The sequence below is a fragment of the Panthera uncia genome, chromosome B1 (assembly GCF_023721935.1).
Source record: "Panthera uncia isolate 11264 chromosome B1, Puncia_PCG_1.0, whole genome shotgun sequence".
In the NCBI taxonomy this organism is placed as follows: Eukaryota; Metazoa; Chordata; class Mammalia; order Carnivora; family Felidae; genus Panthera; species Panthera uncia.
The window spans coordinates 36,686,487-36,704,352 of NC_064811.1; the positions used below are offsets into that span (position 1 = coordinate 36,686,487).

General features: G+C 33.7%; 1 protein-coding gene across 1 annotated transcript in view; it reads right to left on the minus strand.

Annotated features, from left to right (window-relative positions):
- Nucleotides 1-66: 66 nt before the first annotated feature.
- The window catches only part of GNPDA2 (glucosamine-6-phosphate deaminase 2), a 30,524-nt gene continuing 12,724 nt past the window's right edge, over nt 67-17,866 (minus strand). The window contains exons 5-7 of the mRNA XM_049630451.1: nt 12,565-12,749; nt 6,502-6,676; nt 67-1,042 (exon numbers count right to left, since the gene is read on the minus strand). Of these exons, the coding sequence (XP_049486408.1) occupies nt 981-1,042; nt 6,502-6,676; nt 12,565-12,749 (422 nt within the window). The 3' untranslated portion in view covers nt 67-980. The remainder of the gene's footprint in view (nt 1,043-6,501; nt 6,677-12,564; nt 12,750-17,866) is intronic.

Consider the following 17,866-nt stretch of genomic DNA (forward strand, 5'->3'; position numbering starts at 1 on the left):
GGAAATAAAATTTAGATGGCATTTGTTTATTATAAGCTTTATTTGAATTAAAGATAGAAAACAATATAGTTTTATTTGCAGTTTAATGATGCAGGTTGTTAATGGCAATCTAAAATAGTTTACAGTAATTCCTTTTATATATACTTTATCATGTTATCTTTTTAGACATATAAGTAAGGAATAAAGCTAATCATTTATGAAGTTTAACAATAATCAGAAAATTGTCTTCAAAAGAATTTCCTTAAGAGTGTTGCTAGGTATAAAGTTCATAATTGCCAAAATACTTATTAAAAGCATGAACCCAAGTCATTAAATAAAAATAAGAGCACATTTGTAAAAAAAGTGCTGTAGAAGGTGGTGCACAAAAATCATGCACTTATACATACTTTCCAAGAGGACGTAAACTGTACTTTTAGGCACTGTCATTTCTTCAGATTTTCTGTTCCAACAATATACAGCAGGACTTTTCATGTCCAGATGCCACTGCAGGAAGGGGACTAAGGCAACCACGTGCAGAAAAGCTTGTGTGTAATGCACAGAAAATACAAAGATTACATTCCAAAACTAAAGGTTTGCAATGATTTTTTGATACCTGAAAGGTGGAGTGTCTTTATGTGATTAAAAAATAAAATTCTTGAGAATGCCACCAGATTCATATGAATGATACTTGATGTATATTCTTCACATTTAAAATGACTTGAAATTTTTAAACAGACATTTCATTTCTGCACTGTTTTATAGAGTGGCTGTGTGGCTTCTGTACTTTACAATAACAGCTATTTGTGAGAGCCAACTACTTCTCCTAAACCTTAGTATAAAATGGACACATTGTAAATATGGAATGTTTAACATATAGGTATTGGACTTCAAAAATGACAGTCTTCAAAAAATCCCCATGTTTTATCATATTGCATAGCTGAAAATTCATCTACTTATAAAAATGTTCTGTTCATTCAAGCAGAATTTTGCTCCAATCTCCTTCAATTTCCTTCTTTCATACTGTATAGTGGATCCACAAGTTTATTGTGCACATGCATTAAACCTTAAAGAAAAAAAGCACAGTTCTAGTTTTATTTTTAATTTTGAATTATATCTCATTTACTTTAGAAACTAGAAGAGTTTATAAGACACAATAAGTATATCATTTCCTGTCTGATACAGAATAAAGTTTTATTGAAAAATGAAAATAGAAATGTTCTATAATGGTTAGTTGTAACTACCTAGCAAACAGCAATTTACAGTATTTATGGAGCTGTAGATCTAGGATGTGTACAGATTCTTTGGGAGTAACCGGAAGTAGAAGCAGTTCTTGTCTTCAGAGCTTCAGTATGACAAAAATCACAAATGTGAATACTGACTTGATGAATACACTTTAATTGTATCTGTAAGTGTGTTGAATTTGATCCTCTGGCATTTCCTCTACCAGACTCCAGCTAGGGACAGAACTGTTGTTACACTAGGATAGTATTACCCTATTCATTCATCTGGCAAATTATTTTCCATTATTTTGGCGTGTGTGTTTACAGTAATAAGCCACACTGAAGGAAGTTAGTGAAAAAAAATCCAAGGTACTATTAAAAAGTTGGACAATCCAGGGGCGCCTAGGTGGCTCGGTCGGTTAAGCGTCCGACTTTGGCTCAGGTCATGATCTCACGGTTCGTGGGTTTGAGCCCCGCGTTGGGCTCTGTGCTGACAGCTCAGAGCCTGGAGCCTGTTTCAGATTCTGTGTCTCCCTCTCTTTCTGCCCCTTCCCCACTTGCACTCTGTCTCTGTCTCAAAAATAAATAAACATTAAAAAAAAAAAGTTGGACAGTCCATATTTAAACGTTAACAAAAGAGTTAAACTTAGAATACAAGAGAAAATAGAGCAGTCAGTACTGAGCCATCGCTGACTCCCAAGTGCTGAGAATTGGAAGCTGCCCACCTGGCAGAAATCAAGTACAGCCCCAACTCTTAGGATGTAACAGAGCTAGAGACGGTTCAAGGAGTCTTTGAATCTCCCACATTAATATACGAATGTGTGTGAGCATGTGTGCATTTTTTTTCTGAGGACAGTCTCTTCACCAGATTTTCAAAGTGGCCCATGACCCAGAAAGTGAAGAGCCATGACATGAACCCTGGTTTTTCTTTTTGCTCTTAACCCCTACCTTCCATTTTGCTTTAAAATTTTTGGAGTATAATCTGCCTGGCTGGCTCAGTTGGGAAGAGCAGGTGAGTATTGATTTCAGGGTTTAGTTCAAGCCATACGTTGGGTGTAGAGATTAAAAAAAAAAAAAAAAGTATAATCTAGCCCTGTTTTATCAATACACTTTAATGGTTCTCTGTTCTATTAACAGGAACTTTTTCTGCTGCTTTGTTAGCTCTTCCTTACATTTGTGCTATTGCTTTTGCCATTTCCTCCCAATCTAAATGCTACTATCCATTTTCTGGGGCTTTGAATCCTACCAAGTTAGAAGTTAAACTATGCTATTTAACTCTTTCTCCTTATTTAATATCCTTTGGACTTCATGGGGTTATTTATAGAATTCACTGCTTAGATGGTTTCATAGTCTTGTGTTCTCCCATCTATCTACCTATCCGACTATCCACCATTTATCAAATGCCTCCAGTATACCAAGCAAACTTCTAGACAGTGAAATCATGCAGTGAAAAAAACTTAAGTCCCCACCTCTATGGAGCTTTTATTTTAATGAAATACATTTTATTTTCTCAAATCACTTAATGAGCCAACTTTTTATGATACTGAGTCACCTACTTGCAGATAGGGATACTTGTTACATTTCTTTTTGCTAACACTATGGGAGACTATGTATTTGAAGGCACTTAAGCCCCTTGGCTGATGACACTAATTGGTAAATATACTTTTATGTTTACCAAAAATATACACTAAAAGGTAATGTGTATAGTGCAGAAGAAATATTTGCTAATAAAAACTATCAGATGATATCTCCTATTTAAAATAGGATTTAACTGAAAAGTTTAATTCAACAACCAATATGTAAAGAGCAGTAAAATGGGGACTAGAGAAAGCCAGGAGGAGAGGGAACAATAAAGACAAAGGTAATTTTAGCCACTTTGTTCAGAAGATGTATTCTCTTATGGAGAAGTAGCTATAATAAGGTTCATTCTACTTGATACAATTCATCTATCATTTACTTACAGCTTTGATCATGGAGATAATACATTAGAGACTTAAAACACAAAACAAAATAAACAAAAGTTCAACTCTATAAGATTTAACTATATATTGGCTGTAACTTTTAAACTTAAGGCTGTTTCCAAACTAGAAATTATTTTGAAAATTTTATTACTTGCATTTTGGAGGACACAAAGAATTTACTATGACCTAAGGTTAAACTGACAACTTTCAATACAAGAATTTGATAGAAACAAACCATTGCTATTTAAATCACTAACAGACAAAAATAAATTGAATACTAAAACGTATAGACTTCCTGACATGTTGCCAGAAGAAGTGAAATGTCATAGATTCTAAATGTCAGTTTTATGGTTTTGGCTCAATCTGAACTCATTAAACCTCTGTCAATCTATTGGAGCAGGGCCTACAAAGGATGAAGCCAAAAAAATGTTCACTATGATGATGATGTCTTGAAAATATATTCTCTTAACATAAAATAAGTTTTATATAAAATTAGCAAAAACAAATCAGAAAACATTCAATATTAAACTATATTTTCCTGTGATTTACTGCTATCTTTTAAAAGGTATACCTGTATACTGAAATAAACTTCCATTAACTAATGATTTTTATTTTAGATGCAGTTAACCTAGATTTTCATAGAGAGCTAAATAATTAGAACCCTTTTAGGCACTTTTTAGTGATGGTAGAAGAAAGAGTAGTGATGTGAACACAATACGAAGAATTATAGACGGTAACCACAAGATTCATATTCTCCAGTACATCTTGAAGTGATAGAATAACTCAATGAAGATATGGAAAATATATAAAACTACATTTGAATATGCATAAATCTATGAATATTCAGTTCTACCCTGTATTAAAATACCGTACTATGAAATGAGGTCTGATATAGCCTGAACAAGATCTCAATTCCATTTTTCTCCATATTGGAGGCACACTGACTGAGGCTGATACCCTGAACCTCTTCAGAAATATATGCAGCTCCCCTGAGGTACAAAATACATTGTCTTCAAAAGAGCAGTGCAGTGATTTTCTCATAGTCTACACTTCAAGATGTTTCAGAAGAACTTAACAATCTGATAGATGAATTAAAAGAACAAAATATATATAATCACCTACCTCCTGTCTGTTTTAAATTACCTTTAAAATAGGTCGGAAGCAATTATTTTAGTATGAAAACTAAAATTGCTTTTGGAAGCAGTTGTTATAGTATGAAAACAACCCAAACAAACAGAAATATGGTTTAGATAGCCAATTTATACCTATTCTATGAGGCAGCGTAAGAGTGGACAAAAGCCTAGACTCCAGATAAGCGTGGTATCACTTAACCCGCTCTACCCACATACAAACTGACTTTGGGTGACAATATCTCTATTAAGCCTGTGAACTCATCTATAAATGGGATTATATAAGAGTATCCACTTCATAGAATTGTGCAAATTAAGTAAATCAAGTATAATCCATTTAGAATAGTGACTGGTCATTTAATTATTATAGGCTATTGAGTATTTCATTAAATATTTGCTTCACATAAAATGTAAACTTTTTCTATAAAAAACAAATGGAGAAAGTCTGATAAGCACAGGGGTTTGAGGATTGCTGGTATATTAAAATATGAGAATGTTAAAAAGAATCCTTAAAACCGGCATTAAATAAAATATGTGGATAATGGGGATTCCTCCTGTTAATTTTTTCAAGGAGTCTAGTATTTGTAATGAAATCCAAAAGACTACGTACATGGGTAAAACTCCATCCAAGAGCTCTGTCATATTCACAACTCATGACAGATATTTCTGCTTTTACCTGCTAACTTATTAAACAGAAATTTTTCAGTTTAATTTGATATCTGTGTGGCTTGGCAAAAAAAAAGTAATTTTGATGAAAATATAAATACTGGCAATAATAAGGAAATGTTTAAGTGAATTATGATACATCTACTTGACTATTATATAGTCATTAAATTTACTTTTGAAGATTATTTAGTAAAATAGGAAAATGCTCACAACAGTTAAGTACAAATAGAAACCATATAAACATCAAAATTGTGTTTGTTTACTGTTCATCCAACTTCCATCATTTGTGCATCACCTTCAAGATTTCTGCCACATTCACACATTTACATGAACTATAGAGTTAATTTAAAAATTTCCTTTAAATTGACATAAGTTACATACTATATTTCATGAATGAGACACTGAAGACTATAAGACACACATTATTTTATGTACCATTAAGAAAAAAAATGCTACCAGTAACTGACAGTGACACGAATTTTAAACACATCCCAGTTTCAGACAAAACAGATGAAAAAAGATGTCTTAGAGGCAATAAAATATGGTAACTTCTTTAGCCCTGTCAAAGCAATTATATTCATGAAATATAGGTTTGATTGGTTCAGTATATTTTTCCTAATACATGTTAAATAAATACCTAGTTACTAGCGTAAGAAAATTAAAAATACATATTCATTCATGTAATAACAGTATTACACATAACTACATACTTTGTGAATTACTGACATGTGTGTGTCTCTATATATATGACCAGTTATATTTTCGTATCAGCTACAGGTACTTTATAAAGAGCACCTATTTATACAGCTTTTCATGTGTATATGTGGAATTCACTCTTAAGCAGAGAACGGGTTCTAAACAGTATAGTCCTTGAAAACCTGTTAAATCACCCATTACATCAAGCACTTGTGGTTTCATGTATAAAACCTGGGACAGCAAGGTTTAAGAATTACTGAACTAGACTGCAGGAAGAGTCAAAAGGAAAATCTACATGCAGAAGTCTGGGCAGTCAAACCCTGCTTACTTGCAGAGTTTATTCCATACTGTTGACACAGAACCATTATAACTACATGGGAGTAATTTGAATTTGTGAAGATTAGATGAGATAGTGGGTGACCCATCCTATCTGCTGATTAGGTTCTATTTTAAACATAGCTTGGCGAGGGAGATGGAACAGGGAAACAATGGAAAAATCAGAACATATATACATTTCCTTTTGGGTTATTTAATTTTGCATATACAATTATGAAAGTAAATATTTTATTAAATTTGGATTCAAGAAAAATATTGTTCACTGAAAATACAGATTGAAGAGATTCTCTTCATGAAAAAAATAGGAAAATATTCTGAAAGCAACTATTATCTGCAGTGAGACTTTTCTATTTTCCTTAAAAAAAAAAACAAAAAAAAACTGGCTAGTGTGTTGGTAAAAAGCCAGTTTTCAATAGGCACAGTGCAGGATGTAACTCCACAGTCTCATTAGGTTTTAACTGTCATCTATAATGGAACGTTCTCACAATCTGCTTCTGAAATTTCAATGCTCACCTTTAAAGTATTTCACAGTTTTAACTCTTAATTCTAAAGTAGCATCTTCATCACACACAAAAATAGTTCGGGGATGCTGCTGGAAAGCGGAAACAGTCCACATGTGATTTACTCCTTCTTCTATTGCTTTGTAGAGAGCAAATGCCTTGTGTGCACCTGTTATGAGGATCATTACCTGGAAAATCATGACCATTACATATTAATTCTTAAAACATGTTTCAAATGACGAAAAAGCTTTTTTTTTTTTTTTAAGAAACAAAGATGCTAGCACCAATATTCTTCTGAAGGCAAAACAAAAATAAATAGCTACATATTTCTTCACAGTTCAAGAGTTTTATTTCTGTTCAAGATAAAAGGAAAGCATAAACTGTATCTCTCTTCTGGTTTATGAAAGTAAAATAGTATCTTATTATAGAGTATTGCTGAATATACCATAATGCATAGTTATTAATATATTAAATACTGACGTGCAGAAGAGACCTGGGAGAATGAAGAAGAAAGGAAAGGGCTGTTTTGCAAAAGCAGAATTACAAGTCAGCAAAGAATTTATATAACCAAGAATGATATACCAATTGCTCTAGTCCAGACAAGCAATACAGTAGATATTACTTTGAAAGTAAGAGAAAGAAGCCTAAAGACTATTTCATTGAACATGTGCTATCTAAAGTTGTCTTGAAACAAAAACTAGATTTAAAAAAAGGATTAGGGATCTACTGAAATGCGAGAACTGCCCTTCAGGCACACATGACTGAGAATACCCTTATGAACTATAGAAAATCCAAGCTCTTGGTCCCCAATTCCTACAACCTATAATTCAAAGAACATGTGCAAATGAAAGTGGCTATGCATCAGAATGAATCCCTACCATTTTTAGCACTAAATCAATCCTATTTTGTAAGTTAATCTAAACAATATATGTAATCTTTTAAACATGACTTTTTCTCACTGGAATGGTTAACTAAAAAATGAATATTAAGGTGGTTTTAATTCAAAAATATTGTAACAACATAAAAATTCTGCTTTGCCTATTTTAAAACCACACTTCTAAACTAGGAAGAAATTAAAGATTAATGAAACAGATACTATACTTATTTTATCAAGATTTAATACTTTTCATTTTGAAGCTATACATACTCATTACTATTAGAGCCCATGAACTGAGAGATATGTATGAATTTCTACAAATGTTCTTACTGAGATTTCTTGTTCTTAAGTATAAAGATCTAGGCTAGTGGAAAATTCATCACATAAAAGCTTTTGTTTTTTTAAACAAAAACTGTATTTGATATAACAAGGTAAGCATAACACAGATTAACAGATTTGTTAATTAGTTTTCCCTGCTGGATATTAACCAGTGTTTTGTATTGTTTTGTTTCTTAAGAGTAATATATGTGTTATAGAGGCATTAAAAAAAAATACAGGTTCTTTGTTTCATCCTGTCTTTCAATTTATAATCTTTGGAGTTAGGACCCAGGAACCAGGGTCCCCTAAGTGATTATTAAGCAATCTGGCAGAAGTCCTTAGACTAACACCTGAGAAGTCTCTACCAAGTTTCTTTCATGCTTTCTTAAATCTAGTGATTACAGCATAAAGGATACTTTCTCAAGTTTTATTTTAAGACACCGTCAAAATATGATTTGGTGGTTACAAAGTTCAAACACTGAACTTAGCACTTTCCTTGAATTACCTCATTTACCTCCTCAAAACAACAGCATGAGATACTGTTCTTATTCACATTTTACAGAAAATGAAATAGAAGCACAGATATTCTGTAACTTGCCCAATATTCCTGTAAGACTAAGATATAAACAAGTCTTATTCCAGGGTCTATATCCTTAACTACATTAGATTGTCTCTTGAGAAATAAGGAAACTGTTAAAAGGTCTGCCAATTAGACAATATGAGCTAACTGTCATTACTGAAGCAAATAATGTAAAATAGTAATGGGAGAAGTGGCAACAAATTTCTATGTTGAATGTATACTGTGAAAAAACAAAGACAAACATTTACCAATGAGTAAGGGTAAATACACAGTATTATGAAAAGAGTGAAATGAAAGGAAGCTGCTGAACGTCCGGTGTGGGATGAAGAATTACTCATTAGTGTGTGTGCAAGCCTAAGACATACATAACTTTTAACTGAGAATTAAGAAATATCTAGAAGAAATGAAAAAAATATTGCTCTCGGAATGTAATTTGATGGTGGTATGTGATTAGTTTTACTCTACGCACTCCAGTATTCTCAAGGAAAGTATTTCTCACATGAAAAAGCTTTACAGTAGCTCCTATCTGAAACCAAGTCTTTAAAGATAAGCAGGAAAGCTCCACACAGGGGGCATGTCAGACAGTTATGGGGTGGTCAGTAAAAAGCTAGAAATTTGATAAGGCTGGAGTATAGGAAAATGAAAGGAAATGCTTGAACACTGGTGGAGATCTGATAATACAGAATCTTTTTATGGCAGAGAGGCTAGGCTTCATTTTTTGATAGAATAATAGGGCATCAGAGACTCTTAATTACATAGGTAAGTAATAAACTGAACTATGGTTTTGAAAAAAATAATTCAGAGTGTAACACACAGAACATGATAAAGAATGGATATAGCCATGATTTAGAATGGGTTTGCAATAATTCTTGAAAAAACTGATATAGGCTTAATAGGCAGTGGTGATGGAGGGAGGGCAGGATCCTTATTTACCTTTAAGTAGTTTATTAAATAGTTGGAATTTGGTGACTCATTAGATGTAGAGAAGATGCTGAGAATGACCCACGTTTCAAGCTCAGATAATCTTCATGGTGAGTGCTGTTATTCACCAAGAGAGGGAATATTCAGAAGGGAAAGGCAAATTTGGTAGAAAGATAAATTTAAATTTTGGACAGTGTAAGTATATAAGGAGTCTTTAAACATCTCGATGTCAGCTAGAAGTTGGAAATATGAAACTTGAACCTTCAGAAAGTTAAGATAAAGATATGTATTATTATTACTGTACTGAGAGTACTTTATCTTTTTGGAATAGTAATAAAACTACAGAAAGAATGTTACAAAGAGTTACTGCTGTTAACTTATTAAAAAAAAAAAAAAAAAGTCTTGCTCTAAAGCATGCAGAGTGGATATACAGTTCCAAGATGAAACCCTAGGGAACAACAATATTCAAGACGCAGATGAAGGAAGAACAGCCTGGGAAGCAGACTGAGAAGGAATGCTCAGAAAGAAAGAAGAATGCTAGAGTTTTATGATGGAAGGAATGGTCAACAGTTGTAGATGATGAAAAGACACTCAGTTGGACCAGAACTGCAGAGAAGATGCCAGTTTTAGCAATGAAGAAATCACTGGTGACGTCAGTGATTTCTAGTAAAGCAACAAAATCAAAAGCAGATTCTTAAGTTTTATTAGTTTTTCTTATGTCATCTTAAGAATAAATATCTAAAGCATTACAATAATATATAACAAATATAAATGTTACAACGGTGAAAAAAATTTATCTTTTCTTTTGAAATTACCTTTAGAACATATGACAATATCTTTAAATATACCTCAGTAAAAACAAATTTGAATCCTTTGAAGGCAGATTTAGCTTTTGACAAAGAGCCAAACGTCAATAAAAATCAGATCTGATGGTTCAAGTAAATAACCAAGCTGTGGATAGAACTAACCTTGTCTAACATGAATCATGAACATAATGCATTAAAACTATTTCCCAGAGTTATTAAATACTTATTATATTGCGGGCATTGTAAGGTACTAGATATATATGACCTATAAACTCACAGGATTGTAAGTTAGTAAGAAAAAAGATATTAAACCAGTAAACATACAAGAACAATCAGAAATTGTGAAAAGTGCAAATAAAGGAAAAGAACAATGGTCTGAGAGAAAATAGAAAAAAGTAACTCTGATTATGAGGATTATGGTTAAGAAAGGGGTTTCTGAATGTTGAAAACTGCAAGGTGCCATTTCAGCTAAGCAAAGTCCAGAGAAGTAGAGCATTTCACACACACCATTAGTGTGAAGGCCTCAAGCCAAGGAAAGAGTGATAAAGTAGTGAAGGGTGTGGTTCCTTATCTAGTTGACAATTCCCAATCTTAAAGAAACCTGTAATAACTTCCAGGGTGTCACCTCCAGGGTGTGTACAGAGGTCTTCATTAACCGAGTTGCCAAAATGAGGCTGCTTAGTGATGAACTAATTAACCACTAAGGAATTTACTTTCCTATTCAAATGTACTTTCCATTTAACAGTAGCATCTGCCCCATACATTGATTCAAAGTTCTACTAAGTGTATTTTTAAATTTAAAAAAATTTTTTTTTACATTTATTTATTTATTTTTGAGAGACAGAGAAAGAGCACAAAGCAGGAGATGGGCAGAGAGAAGGAGACACAGAATTAGAAGCAGGCTCCAGGCTCTGAGCTGTCAGCACAGAGCCTGACACAGGGCTCGAACTCACAAACTGCGAGATCGTGACCCGAGCCGAAGTCGGACGCTTAATCGATTGAGCCACCCAGGCGCCCTTAAGTGTATTTTTTAAAATATTTTATTTTTAAGTAATCTCTACACCCAACGTGGGGCTTGCACTCACAACCCTGAGACTAGAGTCGCATGCTCTACTGACCAAGCCAGTCAGGCACTCCTTAAATGTATTTGTTCTTAATGAAACTGAAATTGAAGAGCAGCTTACATCACAGCTAATACCACTGGCAAATGAAAATCTGTACACATTAAGCTCCTTAAAATTAAACGTAAGAAAATCATTAAGTACCATGACATGATATTTATTTCAAAAGAATGCTATAAAAATCAAAGTACTAAGGCTCCTGGGAAAATAATAGAGTCCTACAATAGTTCTGCCATAATGATTTATAATCATGCTGGGAGTGAAAATTGTGAGGTGAGTGAGTGGCATCATAAAATCTTGTTGGAAAAACTGACCAAAAGAAAATCAATACTTGAACAACCCTCTGGTCATTCTAAGAATTAATGTAAGTACGTTATAACTTTCATCTTATTAAATGGAAGAAATCTATTTGTGTAACTTTCATATTTTAGAAATATAATTGCTCTAAAATCTTTTTTCAACTTATAAAATTTCAATCCTTAAAAGGCCTTTCTTCATATAGTGGAAGTGATAACTTCCACATGAAAAACTACATTTTGAATGACAGTTCCTAGGTGTACGTTAAAGTCTAGACATATTTACATTAAGATCATTTACTTACTCATCATAACTTTTCTGTACACTTTACTCAAAACCTATCCCATCTTGTTGCCACAAAAGAAAGGAATTTCCATATAATGTAGCCACTTAGAATCATGAGCTGACTATAATTTTTTCTGTTATTCTCAGGGAAGGAAATGAAAGCCCAATTAAAAATTAAAAAATTAGGGGGCGCCTGGTGGCTCAGTTGGTTAAGTGTCTGACTCTTGATTTTGGCTCAGGTCATGATCTTGCAGTTTGTGGGTGCAAGCCCATGTCAGGCTCTGTGTAGACAGTACAGAGACTGCTTAGGATTCTCTCTCTCAAAATAAATACACTTTAAAAAACATGATGGTTCTTTTAAAAAAAAATTACAAAGGAGGGAAGGTCTGTGCAGAGTTCTTGTCTTTTTAAGTATACCAAATTTAGAACAGATCCAGCCTTAGACGGGTTCTTTTTCTGTTGGAAACTAACTGGCTATCCTCCTACAGTCAAGATGTACTTTACACTGAATTATCCCAAGCCTCCAAAATTATCTACAGCCTAGGGCTGTAACTAGCCTCATAGTCCTTTCACCAGATTATTTCACTTAGAAACAGACCATTTGATCAGTATAATTTTAGAAACTCAAACTGTAACGCAAGGAATAGGCACATGAAGCAGTACTCCAAAAGGGATGGTACCTAATTCTTAGTTTACATAAGCTACAAAAACTTAATTTAGTTAAATTTTAAACACTGCAATGAGACTTACAGAAGCTACTGAAAGCTAGATAACAATTTACATTGTGAATAGGATGTAACCAAAATATCACTTATTTGGTGCTGTTATTTCCTACAAAATCTATAGACATCAAAGAATATTTAATTCTTACTTCTCTTGCATCCATCACTGTCCCCACGCCAACTGTTAGAGCCATAGTTGGCACCTTCGATAAATCTCCATCAAAATATTTAGCATTTGCCAAAATGGTGTCCATCGCTAGAGTCTTTAATCTTGTCCTTGACACTAAACTGGATCCTGGCTCATTGAAAGCGATATGGCCATCTGGACCAATTCCTTTTAAAAGAAGTATACATACACATATACACATAAAGTAAATAAGGTTTCCCAAAGTTCAAGTTGTTTTAAAGAGCAAAGTCATAAACACGCTCACCTTGTTTTATTTGATAGCCGAATATCTAATGCTGCATGAAAATATTTGTTCCTGTATTTGATTCAACAAGTATTTCAATGTTTTCCACATGCTTAGCACTGAGCAAGAATGATTGTAATAGCAGTAAAATTAAGTATTACCTTATATCAGCATAACACTTCACAGTTTATGAAGCATTTTTGCATCTCAACAACACATATTTAAAAATCTTTAAGATAGTCTTACTAGGCCTATTTATTTGCCTCATCTCCCCAACCTGTTTTTGAGCTCAAAAGAAAATTCTGGGGGTGCCTGGGTGGCTCAGTTGTTTTGAGGGTCTGACTTCAACTCAAGTCATGATCTCACTGTTCGAGAGTTCGGGCCCCACATCAGAGGCTCGCTGCTGTCAGCACAGAGCCCGCTTAGGATGCTTTGTCTCTGTCTCTGCCCTTCTCCCGCTTGCACTCTCTCAAAAAAAAAACAAAGAAACTCTGGCATTCAAGGGTAATACATGACTTATTCAAGATAACAATTTAGTAAATACTGAGACAAAACTGAAATCTAAATCTTCTGATGCCTAACACAGTGGTGTTTAATACTTTAACTTGGCTTGGTTCTAGTCTAGATGGGGCAATTAACTACTGGACCTCCCTGTAGCAGTTTCCTCACTTACAAAAATGTGTAGAACGGATAATACTGGGCAGTAGTTTGCTTCAGACTTTTTTGACTAGAAATATATATGACACTGCAATCTAGTAGTACACATGTAAACACATAAACACAAACCAAAGTAATTAAAAACAAGAACGCATGAAACAATACTTACCCCTGCTAGGAGCCATTCTATTTAATTCTATTTCATTAGCAAAACACACAAAAGGGAAATGCTAAATGTGAATGACTATATTGATTTCATGACTTAATAATGGGTGACAACTACAACTTGAAAACACTGCTTTAAACAGACATACTGACAGTTCTAATATTCTAGGATCGCCTCTAAATAATAGATGGGAACATGACATTCTTTATTTGAATGAAACTGGAAGTAAATCTTTTTGTAAAATGAAGAATCTCTATAGCATGAATAAATCAAGTTTTACACATGGGTACTCTAATAGATTTCTGACAACCTCAATGAAAAAATAAACTCATACGTTCTGAGTCAAAATATCTGTTACATTTATATTCTTCATATTAACTTTAATGATAGATATGTGTATTTTACTGACTCTTAACCTACAAGTCTAACCAATTTCTCCCAGATTACAACAAAGCAAAAATGACAACAAATAACCTGGTTTTGATGGAAGAAATGAAATCTAAGGGAGCAGATATAAGCTACCAAAGCACTACATTCTAGAAATTTTTAATGTGGTGACCTAAAGTCTGACCTACATGTCAGTGACCTACATGTAGTGACCTACATGTGGTTAATATGTATGGACTTTTTCCATTAGTGTATATCTGCTTGTTAATAAAATTTTTAAATTAAAAATATGAATTTCTCTCTAGATTGGTAAAATTGTTCTGTTTCTCCTCTTAAGTGTACATCGGTGCAAATATTTACATTTTTCTATTTATGTATAAAGAAGAAAGGATAGAACCATGAAAATAAAAGTTCCAGAAAAATAGGAAGTCCTCAAGGATCAACACCAGTGTTGTCAGTGGTGATGTGGGTCATACAAAAGTGTACAGTACGGCTGAAATTATCAGTAGTGTCAATACAGCCCCTTACTAACCAACAGTACCTATCAGAAATTGAGCTTCCTGATATATTTTAAAAGTGTTCAGAATGTTTCATAAAGCTTTATAAAACTTTCTTTAAAATAATCATGAAATGTAACAACCATGGCAAATTCTCAGTATTTAAGTCAACCTAATACATTAGCACCTTTATGAAATATCTCTAAAACCTCAGGATCTAGATTACATGCCTTTCCTATGTCCCTAAAGTTCTGTGGGGTAGAATGTAAATTTCACTGGAGTAAGGACTCTCTCTATAACCTTACTTACTTACTTACTTACTGTATCCTTACCTCTTAGAACAATACAGGACACATAGGAGGCCCTCAATAAATAATGGCTGAAGAGATGAACAGATGGTTGCTATTCTTTGGTATGCTCAGTATACTTTCTCCCTCCTCCTCCTACACTGCTCTGCTTCCCTCACAATGGAGGGGACCTTAATCTACTCTATATCTCTCTGAGGGAGGATGATTGTGGTCTAGTGATAAATACTTGTCCCCAGCTGAAACAATCAGAATTTCGCTCAGGAAATTCTGAAAATTGAGCAAGGATGCAGAAAAGAAAAAAGGTATCTAGAGCTGAGGTATTTGATGATAGCACTGCAGGAGAGGGTCCATGAGTTCCTACTTTGAAGATCTCAGGCTCCTTCATTCTTGTTCTTCCAAAGACTTGGCTGTTTCAACCCGTCTCCAAATTCTGTGAGTTAGCCTAGAATCATTCCAATGAATTCACTTTTGGTCCCAAAATAAGTCACAGTTACTTTCAAACCAAAGAATCTAATCATGTAACCAAAGAAGAAGGTTAAAGTTTTCCCCACTGTCTTATTTTTATTTTTTTAAAAACAGTACCTTAAAATAATTTTAAAGTTAGTAATACCTTTAGTTTATTTATAAAATTTCATATTTGTATATTTTATTGCTGGGGGTAGGTAAGGGATTGCACGACACACTTTGCTCTTTCTCTTAACAAATCTGTCGTCACAGAAAGAATGAGAACTTCAGAGATTATACATTTTCCTTTTTTCCTTTCTACTGAGGAAAGGGAATTCCTATTCTATTTACCAGGAGTAAGAAATGATGTGTTGATAGTCTTAAGCTCTTCTTATCCTACTATTTCAAATTCAGGTGTAAGGAATAGGAAAACCCATTTTGGCCTCAAGCCCAACCTGAAATCTCTAATCCAACTTTACCTTTATTAAGGCTGTTATTTTGATCCCATTTGGCTCAGTTCTTAGTGTTTTTATTAACCAACAAACCCTGGAACAAAAGAAGGGTAAGTGATAAGACCCAGATACCAAGCCTCATCTTGAAAATCCAATTAACAAACCTAGATCAACAAAAGCAAAGAATCAAATGAGATTCTTTCATGAGTATACATCCAATAATAGGGTACCCCCAATAGGAAAAAGTTCAAAGAAAATGCAATAAGCTAACCCTCCTCCCTGTATACACAGAGTAATTATGTCCTTTGAATGGACCATGACATGACTACAGTGAAGATGTTAATGTAAGAGAAAGGAAATCATCTTTTTATATGTGTGTGTGTGTGTGTGTGTGTGTGTGTGTGTATGTCAGGGGAGAATGACTACAGGAAGCTTAAGAACAAAAATTGGTTAGAATACAGGTTCTTTCTAGAAGTAAGAGTCAGTCATAAACATAAATAACTATAATTTATACTCTATCTGTTCCAAATGGAAAACTAAGGTGACTTATAGTAAGGTAATATACCAAAATCTAAAAAGAAATGAGAAATGACTTAAAGCTATGGGGAAAGAAGAAAGTCTTACTAGAAATCTTTGATATGAGCACGTGGGTGGCTCAGTCGGTTAAGCATCCGCTCCTGGTTTCAGCTCAGGTCATGATCTCATGGGCCGTGGGATCGAACCCCACGTTGGACTCTGAGCTGACAGCACAGAGCCTGCATGGGATTCTCTCTCCCTCTCTCTCTGCCCCTCCCCCACTCTCTCTCTCTCTCTCAAAATAAATAAATAAACCTAAAAAAATAAAAATCTTTGACAAGGGACATTCAACCTTACACATCACTTTAAGTTATAAATGCTTTCTGAGAAGCGGACAGAAAAAGAAAATGGAGTTTAGTTCTTATTTTCTCCCCCCAACCCCAGTAAATTCTATTTCCTAGCATTGAATCCCCAAGGGATTTGTCACATGGATCCTTATGTAAGGCAAATAAATTAACAGGAAAAAAGATATTCAAATGAAAAAGCAAACAAGATATTTTTCATTAAGCCATGTTTAATAATGAACCTCTAATAACTACCATGCCTTTTTGTATGATGGTAAATGAGTGCAAATATGTCTTGATATAACTAAAATATAGACACATTATGTATAATTATATTACAGTAATTAGGTATACATTATAGTAATTCTACTTGATTTTGGTATGTAGTTTAGAAAATATGAAGAATGCATGGGTAATGCATTCCTTCAACATTCCCCAATACAAACTGCCTTAGTCTTGATACTGACAAGTACAAATGGTAATTATCTCAGAATTAAGCCATATGGACAAAACTGGAATGCAAATGCTTTCCAGGAATACTGAAATATTAGCAAATTTTATTAAAACATAGATAACTTTCAATTTTGAAAAGCAAAACAGCCTAGCTTGGATTCTTGCTCAGAGAACAACCATCCCATCTATAACAGAAAGTAAATGACACTGGCTCTGCTATGTGGAGATAAAAATTTCCTCAAAGAGAAAATTTCAATCTCACTCAATACGCTTAGAAGTAACCCAGTAAAAAAGCAGGAAATTCAATAAACTACAGAACAATTATTTCAGTATCTACAGTTCAGAAAGAGAAGACTGATGTACCAACCACTATGCAAGATGTTTTACATGTTATAACATAGTTAGTTCTCACAAGTTTTGGAATGGTTAATATTAATTCCTGTTTTACAAATGACTTAATTATACTGAACTTCAATAAATTTCTCAAAGTCATACAGATAATAAGTGGCCAAAACAGAATGCAAATTTATGCCTGACTGTAATACCCAAATTTTCCCCAAGGGCAATCAACCACCTCAACCATACTTGCCCACCTCACCCATAAATTAACATCAATGTACAGCTCTACTAAAGGTCTAATTCATGTACTTTTAAGCAATCTTCTAGTAAATTAAATATAAGATATATCCAGAGAACTTAATGTTAGCTTAGAGCTTTGGCATGTTTAATTGCATAATAAAAACTCTGGCAAAAATCAATTTTAGCTCCAGTTTAGTTGATGTTATTCTTATGGTAATTAATTAGCTGTCCCAGAGGC